We start from the raw sequence: 10,950 nt of genomic DNA, 5'->3' as shown, positions 1-10,950 counted from the left end.
ACTGCCCTGCTTAAATAAGTATTATTTATTTCATTTAAATAAATAATACTTCCAAAAAAACACCACTTAAATAAGTAAACCCCATTAATTAAAGGGTTCACGAGTTTTGGGCCCAAAATTATATTTAAAAAAGGATTAGAGTTCAATCTTCCCAGAAAAAAAGATTTTAGTCATTTTCTCTTTTGGAAGAAACATTCTTGTTACATAATATGTTATGTATGACATATACAAAGAAAATGAAATAAAGTATGAAACAAAACAAGAATCAATAATCATAAAAACACTGTAACTTTGACATTTATACTAAATAACGTGTATATTGCGAAATAGATAGCAAGTTTGAAATCAAAATCTGAGAAAAAAAAGAAAGAGAATTTTGGGGATTTGTTTTTAAAAGTGAGTTTTTTCTTATATAAAAGGTTATAATGAGTATTATGATTAAACAGAAATGATAGAGATCTGTTTTTTCTATAGAGATAGGTTAATTTGGATCAAATATCCGTTATAAGTATTATTTTGACTTAAAATCCTATATTAATATTAGGGTGGACTAAATGTCTGTTTAAGGGTAGATTTCCGGACTAGGAATCCAAAAATTATATTTCAAATAACAACTTTTCCCATTGAGAAACTCTTTGAACTGAAGCTTTCTGTTAATGGTGTTCGATATCCGTTAATGGTAAGCATAAAAATGAGTTCAAAAGAAGAAAATAATGGTGATCCATATCCATCCTAGTTCAGAGGAAGTAACAAGAATAGATGTTACTTTCACAACATTTTATGTAAGTATATATTTATAGGAGGCAAAAAATTCACAATAGTTCTGTAGTGTGTGTAATGATTCTTGCCCTATCCTTGAACAATGAATAAACGACATCAACAACCTGCTTAAACTTTCAACAACAAAAAAACAACCTGCTTAAACGAAAATAAATTTATTGTTTCCAACTTGCTAACCTATGAACAATGAAACAAAAAAAAAATAATAAAAAAAGCAACTAACTCGACACAACACTGATTCAAATATAAGAACATACCAACCACACCAAAAACTGAGGAAAAACATAAATATGTGAATCTGATCTGATTGGATATATGAGCAAGACCAATCAGCTTTAGTGCTTCTGACGGAATTGAATTTTGTTCAAGCTTCGTCGTTGGAGAAGAACATCATCATTTTCTACTCAATCTAAAGATAAGTTAGCAAACCAATTAAGCTCCTGAACTGTGCTCTTGGACCAATTTGGTTCAATCCAACTGCAATATAATTGTTCTTCAGTGTTGTAGAAATCATGAGTAGAATGTTGACTCCCAACAAAGTGATATCTACTAGTGTCAAGAGAGAAAAACATAATATCTTTGTCGTGGAATCTAGGAAAGTATATTCTGTTTCCCATGGATGTGTTCGGAGCGATTGCTGATAAACATGAGGTATTGCTGATAAACAACATATTCTTCTGTAAACTTTTAACTTCAACCCAGAACTTCTCTTCGGAATCCAGTCTAAACACTCGAACCCACTTTCCGGAATGACCAACAAACACCGATAGAAGCTTTCCTTCGCACTCAACCAAGTAACACTGATAAAAAATAGAATCACATGGTCTTCGGGGATTGGCAAGAACTTCCCAATGAAAGTTTTCTGGATAAAAAACTAATAAAGTCCCATAATGATCTAGGAAGTAGAACTTTTCCTTGTAGAAAACTGGATTTTTAAACCCTGACAGGAATTTTGTGACCGTCCCATCCAAAGGTAACCTGTCACTAAGTAGTCTGCATTCATCGTACCACTTATCATCTCCTCGTGAAATGGAGAAGATGTTAATTATATCAGAGAAGCCTCCGTCAAAGGCAAAAATTTTACAGTCAGGTGATGTAGGTAAGGACGAGAACGAGATTCCAGCAAACATGTATGTGCATTCACCTGGTAAGTCTGGAAGATGGATAGTCTCCCTTGTGAAAGGATTGAAGAAGAATATGGATTTTTGCCCTCTGGACATTAACAGCCAACCACCCTTTGAGAACCGTATTGTAGAATCTAACAAAAACTCCGCAAGGTTCATAAAATACCTTTCGTTATTATGCATTGGATCTACAAAATTGTAGATTGTGTCGTAATTTCTGGAGAAGACAAACCATGGAGGTAAAGTGGTAGGTTCGATCTCGGAAGAAGACATTTTCCACTTCGCTGCAGGGATTGCTGATTGGTTTTCTTTACAAACTGCACGGAAATGTAAGTGGTCTACCGGACGGAGATAACTAGCAATTACGCCTATGACATTCGCATTAAGAGTAGCCCAGGCTCCCGTTTGTTTTAATTCTCCTCCATTGCTTTTCTTGCTGCAATCGCGACAAGATATACTGGTTTCCTCAATAATTGAACCGCCATCCTTGTCGATTTTACCTAAAATACTTGATTTTCTTCTTTCGTCTGTAATCCTACAAAATTGAAGTGTACTAAGTTAGACAGAAACCAAATCCGTAGGCCATGTGAAACTAAAACATAACACTAACATGAGCTATCTAAAACATTGAATATTAACAGACTGTACTCCCACTGAAGTTATCCGATACAACAAAATAAAGCACATCAAAATATATTTCATGCAGTTGTATATGTTATGGTTCTATGTTACCTGAAATTTGAAGGCATTGAGATCCATTCCGGCGTACTCCAAGGTGTGGGTATATTTGAGAACGGTAAAGAAACTGAAATAGTTTTGCATTCTATATCAAATTTGAACAGCGTGTTTTGTTGCGATTGAATGTAATAAACACAACCTTTTGCAACACCCAACTCTGCAGCTGAACAAGAAGCTGTAGTGGTTTTGCCCAAAAACAGTACATGATCGTCCAAAGTGTGAATTTGTTTCCAACTCAGTTCAGAGAAATCCATCTCAAAAACTAAAACATCAACAACTTCTTCCGAAACACTATTGAAGTAATAATGTTTCATAACCTGGAAGAGTTTATCACTTGACTGCACATAATTTACCACGCGACGCTGCACCACGATTCCTAATGATGATAGTTGTTGGCTGTCGCAGCTAACTTCAAACGACTTCACAGAGAGACTTTCATCATCATCATCATCTTCATCAAGATGAGGTTTTTTTTCGACAACGCATTGAAAATCTTCGTAACATTGAATGTGTATCTTACCTTTAAAACAAAACAGGGAATGAGCTGCATCATCACCCTTAATACGGAGCTTAAGGGTTCTCCACTCTTTGTCTTTACCAGGGTAACAATACACAAGATCCTTGCTATAACCATAGACAAAGGAAACTATAGAACTGGAATTATTTGGAGGTGATGATAAGACAAAACCACGGAAACCCCAATCGTTGGGCTTTTCGATCCATCTAAGAACATTGGGTAGTTGAATGGTTTCAAAAGTCTCTGGATTCCACAAGAAACAATCCCCTCTTTTCCGAAGTGAGAGACGATAATCTCGCTCATCACAGACTATAATTAACCATCCTTGATGAGACATAGACTGCCAGTATGTAGTTTTTCTTAATTCGGGTATGTATTTTCTGTAAATTTTATTATTGGGTTCAGATAGATTACAAAAGGTTTGACCTTTACCATTTTTTCCAGTTGGGAAGACGAGCCAAGGTGTTTCCCTAGAACCTGGTGTTCCACGGCGTGAACCCCTCTTTCCTTTTTCTTCTGCTGCCGACATTGGTGCTGGTAGTGGTAAGTACTACTCCAATTTTGAAATTGATGGAGAGAGAGCTTTGCAATTGCAAACACAGATGCGGAAATTGGTGAATGGATACAAGGAGGAAGAAGAAGAAGAAAATATCACCTTTTGACAGGGAAGAGGAAATCATTAGGTCTTTGGTCCTGAATCTCCTGATATAGTAGTAAGTAATTTGGATTTCCTTTTTCAGGATGAACAAGGAAGAATTGAAAAATAGTAATACCCAATTTTTAGCAATAGAAATCAGTCGGCCCAATCAGCCATCGCTCACCTGCTGATATGGAGTATCAAATTCAATGGGGAATTATTTAAATTCCCTAATGGCCCCCAACTTTGTGACCAGCTTCCTGCCTGGCCCCCTACTTTACGAGAAATACCCATATGGCCCCCTTCCGTTATAACACCGTCACTCTCTCTCCTCCATCATGTTTTCTCTCTCTGCCAACTCACGCCACATCATCTGTTACGCCACCTCATCACCATCTCCGGCAGGCGACCTTCAAACTAAATTTTTTTTTTTCTCTCTTCCTCTCTCTCTCTCTAATATTACTCCGGCGAAGGGAGACCTCCGTCGGAGTGGTCTGTTCTCAGATCTCGGTCTGTTCATTGAAGAACATATCTCGGTCTGTTCTTGAAGAACAGATCTCGGTCTGTTCATGAAGAACAGACCAAGGTCTGTTCGTGAAGAACAGACCACTCCGGCGAAGGTCTCCCTTCGCCGGAGTAATTTTAGAGAGAGAGAGAGAGGAAAAGAGAAAAAAAAAATAGTTTGAAGGTCGCCGACCGGAAATTTGGCCGGCCGGCAAACCTCTGCCGGAGATGGTGATGAGGCGGCGTAACAGATGATGTGGCGTGAGTTGGCAGAGAGAGAAACACATGATGGGGGAGAGAGAGTGACGGTGTTATAACGGAAGGGGGCAATATGGGTATTTCTCGTAAAGTAGGGGGCCAGGCAGGAAGCTGGTCATAAAGTTGGGGGCCATTAGGGAAATAACCCTTAAAAAAGAAACAAAAAATTGAATGGGAAATAAATTTAGGGATGGCCCTCAACAATGATGTCCAATTAAGGATATCCTTTTTCTAATTGGATAATAGTCCGTCTTTTTAGCTTAAGTACGAAAAAAATATACAGAAAACATTAACAACAAGTGTATTCTCGTAATTTTAAGTGGAGTAAAGGAATGCACTACTGTCCAATAAAAATGAGTTATCGCTAATTAACTTTTGGTTTTGGGCTATGTACACAATACACTTCAGGGAGGTACACGGGTCCGCCCATGAATTCCTGTGTCCATTGGTAGCCGATGGTCGAGACGAACAAAAACATCCCCGAGATAAATATTTAGTGGACGAACGCATGTACGAAGACTTACGTCGGTATGAAGACTTACGCATTGTACCACATATGCTCGTCCATTTGTTCACCCGTTTGTGCAACGGATACTTCACCCTAGGGGTGGGAAGCGGGCGGGTATGGGCACCTGCGGGTAAATCTGAGTCGGGCTCGGACGGGTCGGGTAAGTTTCTCCTCTGCCCATTCGGGTTCTCGGGCGGGCTTTTCTGAAATCTCCTATGATCAAAGCCCGCCCAAGCTCGCTAAAGCAACGGTTAGTCGGGCTTCGTGCAAGCCGGGCATCGGGTTTCTTTATCTGATTTTATTCTACCAGGTCAGGAAATCCTAAAAATTTGATATTGTTCAAATAAGCTTCTCTAAACAAATTGATTCCAAATCTTCACAAAATTTATAAATAGAATGAGAGAAATACTAAGATTCGTTAACATAAGAAATCAACAACTAATATAGATCTATATATGCAAACATGAGACTTGGTTGTCTTCCATTTTTTGCTTGTCTTTGTATGTTCCATTAGTTCTTCCTTCACATCAATTTGACAACTACATAGAGATGGAAGATGATCCCAATAACTTATTTAACGAAGAAGAAGGTTGGCATAAGAAGGTCTAGTAAATAGAGAGAAACGGCTAGAGAGACATAACTTGGATTCTTTTTCTCATTCTATGCTACCGAATTTTTTAGATTCAATATGGTAAACTATTAGGGTTGCTTCAATGTGTAGTTTATATATCTTGGGAGAAACCCTAAATCTAACAGGTTTCCTTTGGGCTCTATAGTGAAGTATAATGGACACTCAAAGTGGTGGGCATCTTAGGCATCCGCCGGGTGAGCATATCGGGCTCGGGTATGGGCGGGATGGCGGGCAGAGCTTTTCACCCGAGCCCGCCCATGAAAAATCATCGGGTTGGGCGGGTAGTAGCCATCTTCGGGCGCGGGTGCCCATGGGCATCGTCGAACGCAGGTAAACGTGACGGGTATCGGGCTTTCGGGTAGAATTCCCACCCCTACTTCACCCATTTGTATGTCCATTTTTTTACTGTCTCATTCGCCCCCTCCGTAGGTCCACCTCATTTATGTCTTTTAGATTTAGTAAGGTTAATACCCACCGTTAGATTTTTGATGTTAGGGTTTCCATTTTTCGGTCGATTTCTATTCCCACCCCTATATAGGGGTGGGAATCGGCACCCGGCTCTATCTTCATCGGACCGGTCGACTCAGACATAAAATGTTGGTGACTACCTATTTATTCAGGCATTCAGTTTCAACAATTGTTTTTTCATTGACCGTCCAAGATCGTTTAGCTTATCGGGCTAGTAAGACACCAGACGGTCTTGCTTTGAACTTTCCGATAAAAATTTACAGAAACTTATAACTTCATTTTTATACCGCACAAACAAATTTCGATGTAGGGACACATTTATTTCAAAAAAAATAACAAATTCATATGACAAAAGAATATGTTTTTTATTATCATTATTATTGTATGTGACAAATGATCATTGAAGTATTTTGATGATTTAGAAAGTTTTAATTTGAAGTATTTTGATAAACGAGCTTAAAACAATGCGAGCTCGAGCTCTTTCAAACTTATACGAACCGAGCTTGAACAAGTGGGCAATTACTCGAACGAGCTCGAGCTCGAGCTCGACAGTCAAATACACGAACCGAGCTTGAACATCTTACTACTCAGCTCGGCTCGACTCGAGTACACCCCTAGTTGAGCTTGGGAGTTTAAAACGTGGCCCAATACATCCTGGATCCCGTGGGAAACGGAATTGAGCCTGGGAGATTAAAACGTGTACAAAGAAGATATACTAGATCCTAACAAGTTGCAATATTTAAGTAAGAATTAGTTATACACTGATAATCTATTGATACCTTCACAGAAATTCATGGTGTGTTTGGTTGCAGGATTCCTAAGTAGGATTCCTATCAAAAGTGGGATTTGGTAGGGATCATAAATCATTGGTCTGTTTGGCTACCAAGAATCCTACGACTCTTGAATCCTAAGGATTCCTAATTCCAAAATTTGTATTGGACCTAAATCCCACCCTACCCTTAAGATTTGATAGACTTTAGATTAATAAATCTAAATTTCAAACTTAAAATCAACAAAAAATTTATTTCTCTCTACAAAATAATTATTTTAAAAATCATTATTTTTTTCAAAAATCATTATTTTTTTTCAAAAATCATTATTTTTTTCAAAAATCATTATATTTTGTAAAAAATTTATTATTTTTTCAAAAATCATTATTTTTCAAAAGTCATTATTTTTTAAAAAATGATTTTTGAAGAACAATGATTTTTGAAAAATAATTATTTTGTAGAAGGAATAACTATTTTTTGGAAAAAAAATGTTTTTTGAAAAAAATTATGATTTTGAAAAAAATAATATTTTTAAAATAATTCTCTAGTGTGTATGATTCTTGCCCTATACTTGGGATTCCTTCAACAATGAATAAACGACATCAACACCTGCTTAAACGAAAATAAATTTATTGTTTCCAACTTGCTAACCTATGAACAATGAAAGAAAAAATAAATAATAAAAAAAGCAACTAACTCGACACAACAGTGATTCAAACATAAGAACATACCAACCACCAAAAACTGAGGAAAAACATAAGTATGTGAATCTGATCTGATTAGATATATGAGCAAGACGGAACTGAATTTTGTCAAGCTTTTATCATTCAAGAAGAAACAGTATCATTTTCTACTCAATCTAGAGATAAGTTAGCAAGCCAATTAAGCTCTTGAACTGTGCTCTTGGACCAATTTGGTTCAATCCAACTGCAATATAATTGTTCTTCGGTGTTGTAGAAATCATGAGTAGAATGTTGACTCCCAACAAAGTGATATCTACCTGTGTCAAGAGAGAAAAACATAATATCTTCGTTGTGGAATCTAGGAAAGTATATTCTGTTTCCCATGGATGTATTCGGAGCGATTGCTGATAAACATGAGGTATTGCTGATAAACAACATATTCTTCTGTAAACTTTTAACTTCAACCCAAAACTTCTCTTCGGAATCCAGTCTAAACACTCGAACCCACTTTCCGGAATGACCAACAAACACCGATAGAAGCTTTCCTTCGCACTCAACCAAGTAACACTGATAAAAAATACTAGAATCACATGGTCTTCGGGGATTGGCAAGAACTTCCCAATGTAAATTTTCTGGATAAAAAACTAATAAAGTCCCATAATGATCTAGGAAGTAGAACTTTTCCTTGTAGAAAACTGGATTTTTAAACCCTGACAGGAATTTCGTGACCGTCCCATCCAAAGGTAACCTGTCACTAACTAGTCTGCATTCATAGAACCAATGGTCATCTCCTCGTGAAATGGAGAAGATAATAATTATTTCAGAGGAGCCTCCATCAAAGGCAAAAATTTTACAGTCAGGTGATGTAGGCAAGGACGAGAACGAGATTCCAGCAAACATGTATGTGCATTCACCTGGTAAGTCTGGAAGATGGATAGTCTCCCTTGTGAAAGGATTGAAGAAGAATATGGATTTTCGCCCTCTGGACATTAACAGCCAACCACCCTTTGAGAACCGTATTGTAGAATCTAACAAAAACTCCGCAAGGTTCATAAAATACCTTTCGTTATTATGCATTGGATCTACAAAATTGTAGATTGTGTCGTAATTTCTGGAGAAGACAAACCATGGAGGTAAAGTGGTAGGTTCGATCTCGGAAGAAGACATTTTCCACTTCGCTGCAGGGATTGCTGATTGGTTTTCTTTACAAACTGCACGGAAATGTAAGTGGTCTACCGGACGGAGATAACTAGCAATTACGCCTATGACATTCGCATTAAGAGTAGCCCAAGCTCCCGTTTGTTTTAATTCTCCTCCATTGCTTTTCTTGCTGCAATCGCGACAAGATATACTGGTTTCCTCAATAATTGAACCGCCATCCTTGTCGATTTTACCTAAAATACTTGATTTTCTTCTTTCGTCTGTAATCCTACAAAATTGAAGTGTACTAAGTTAGACAGAAACCAAATCCATAGGCCATGTGAAACTAAAACATAACACTAACATGAGCTATCTAAAACATTGAATATTAACAGACTGTACTACCATTGAAGTTATCCGATACAACAAAATAAAGCACATCAAAATATATTTCATGCAGTTGTATATGTTACCTGAAATTTGAAGGCATTGAGATCCATTCCGGCGTATTCCAAGGTGTGGGTATATTTGAGAACGGTAAAGAAACTGAAATAGTTTTGCATTCTATATCAAATTTGAACAGCGTGTTTTGTTGCGATTGAATGTAATAAACACAACCTTTTGCAACACCCAATTCTGCAGCTGAACAAGAAGCCGTAGTGGTTTTGCCCAAAAACAGTACATGATCGTCCAAAGTGTGAATTTGTTTCCAACTCATTTCAGAGAAATCCATCTCAAAAACTAAAACATCAACAACTTCTTCCGAAACTCTATTGAAGTAATAATGTTTAATAACCTGGAAGAGTTTATCACTTGACTGCACATAATCTACCACGCGACGCTGCACCTGGATTCCTAATGATGATAGTTGTTGGTTGTCGCAGCTAACTTCAAACGACTTTACAGAGAGACTTTCATCATCATCAAGATGATGTTTTTTTCCGACAACAAATTGAAAATCTCTGTAACATTGAATGTGTATCTTACCTTTAAAACAAAACAGGGAATGGGCTGCATCATTACCCTTAATACGGAGCTTAAGGGTTCTCCACTCTTTGTCTTTACCAGGGTAACAATACACAAGATCCTTACTATAACCATAGACAAAGGAAACTATAGAATTGGAATTATTTGGAGGTGATGATAAGACAAAACCACGGAAACCCCAATCGTTGGGCTTTTCGATCCATCTAAGAACATTGGGTAGTTGAATGGTTTCAAAAGTCTCTGGATTCCACAAGAAACAATCCCCTCTTTTCCGAAGTGAGAGACGATAATCTCGCTTATCACAGACTATAATTAACCATCCTTCATAAGACATAGACTGCCAGTATGTAGTTTTTCTTAATTCGGGTATGTATTTTCTGTAAATTTTATTATTGGGTTCAGATAGATTACAAAAGGTTTGACCTTTACCATTTTTTCCAGTTGGGAAGACGAGCCAAGGTGTTTCCCTAGAACCTGGTGTTCCACGGCGTGAACCCCTCTTTCCTTTTTCTTCTGCTGCCGACATTGGTGCTGGTAGTGGTAAGTACTACTCCAATTTTGAAATTGATGGAGTGAGAGCTTTGCAATTTCAAACACAGATGCGGAAATTGGTGAATGGATACAAGGAGGAACAAGAAGAAAATATCACCTTTTGACAGGGAAGAGGAAATCATTAGGTCTTTGGTCCTGAATCTCCTGATATAGTAGTAATTTGGATTTCCTTTTTCAGGATGAACAAGGAAGAATTGAAAAATAGTAATACCCAATTTTTAGCAATAGAAATCAGTCGGCCCAATCAGCCATCGCTAGCTAATATATCAAATTGAAATGGGGATTTATTTAAAAAACAAAACAAAAAGGGTTATTTCCCTAATGGCCCCCTTCCGTTATAACACCGTTACTCTCTCTCTTCCCTTTCTTTTCTCTCTCCTCCAGCATGTTTTCTCTCTCTGCCACCTCGTTAAACCAGCCACATCATCGTCTTCACCGGCAGGGTCGCCGGCCGGCCAAATTTCCGGCCGGCGACCTTCAAATTTTATTTTTATTTTTCTCTCTCTTCTCTCTCTAAAAAAAAAAATATTTTTTTAAAAAAATTCTCTCACCTCTCTCTCTCTAAACTCCGGCGAAGGTGAGAGAGAGGTGAGAGATTAGAGAGAGAGAGAGAAGAGAGAGAAAAAAAAAATTTGAAGGTCGCCGGCCGGTGA

The 10,950-nt window shown here is 37.6% G+C and overlaps 2 protein-coding genes across 4 annotated transcripts; both read right to left on the bottom strand.

Moving 5' to 3' along the window:
- Positions 1–919: 919 nt before the first annotated feature.
- LOC147539155 (uncharacterized) lies at positions 920–8,504 on the bottom strand. Of its 2 annotated transcripts, XM_086639065.1 has the most exons (3): positions 7,507–8,504; positions 2,637–3,709; positions 920–2,439 (listed from the first exon to the last, which is right to left on the bottom strand). In XM_086639065.1, exons 2-3 carry the CDS (start codon positions 3,686–3,688, stop codon positions 1,185–1,187), a joined length of 2,307 nt encoding a protein of 768 aa, XP_086495191.1. In that variant the 5' UTR covers positions 3,689–3,709; positions 7,507–8,504; the 3' UTR covers positions 920–1,184. The 2 variants fall into 2 exon arrangements, with proteins under 2 accessions (XP_086495191.1, XP_086495190.1); XM_086639064.1 differs by lacking the exon at positions 7,507–8,504 and having other exon boundaries at positions 2,637–4,026.
- On the bottom strand, positions 7,549–10,574 carry LOC147539154 (uncharacterized). Of its 2 annotated transcripts, XM_086639069.1 has the most exons (3): positions 9,232–10,553; positions 8,679–9,047; positions 7,549–8,600 (listed from the first exon to the last, which is right to left on the bottom strand). In XM_086639069.1, exons 1-3 carry the CDS (start codon positions 10,269–10,271, stop codon positions 7,790–7,792), a joined length of 2,220 nt encoding a protein of 739 aa, XP_086495195.1. In that variant the 5' UTR covers positions 10,272–10,553; the 3' UTR covers positions 7,549–7,789. The 2 variants fall into 2 exon arrangements, with proteins under 2 accessions (XP_086495195.1, XP_086495194.1); XM_086639068.1 differs by having other exon boundaries at positions 7,549–9,047; positions 9,232–10,574.
- Positions 10,575–10,950: the final 376 nt, after the last annotated feature.

Source organism: Eschscholzia californica, unplaced genomic scaffold (genome assembly GCF_041429995.1).
Source record: "Eschscholzia californica isolate CP2 unplaced genomic scaffold, dmEscCali1.0.p SCAF_5, whole genome shotgun sequence".
Taxonomy (NCBI): domain Eukaryota; kingdom Viridiplantae; phylum Streptophyta; class Magnoliopsida; order Ranunculales; family Papaveraceae; genus Eschscholzia; species Eschscholzia californica.
Note: the sequence above shows the minus strand (reverse complement) of the source record. Positions and strands in the feature narration are given on the sequence as shown.

What these genes read in the sequence shown, in the direction of transcription:
- LOC147539155 (XM_086639065.1), bottom strand. Translation starts at nt 3,688, where the DNA reads ATGTCGGCAGCAGAAGAAAAAGGAAAGAGGGGTTCACGCCGTGGAACA. An exon ending in TCAATGCCTTCAAATTTCAG is followed by an intron (nt 2,440 to 2,636) that starts GTAACATAGAAC and finishes TCAATTTTGTAG; the next exon opens with GATTACAGACGAAAGAAGAA.
- LOC147539154 (XM_086639068.1), bottom strand. Translation starts at nt 10,271, where the DNA reads ATGTCGGCAGCAGAAGAAAAAGGAAAGAGGGGTTCACGCCGTGGAACA. An exon ending in TCAATGCCTTCAAATTTCAG is followed by an intron (nt 9,048 to 9,231) that starts GTAACATATACA and finishes TCAATTTTGTAG; the next exon opens with GATTACAGACGAAAGAAGAA.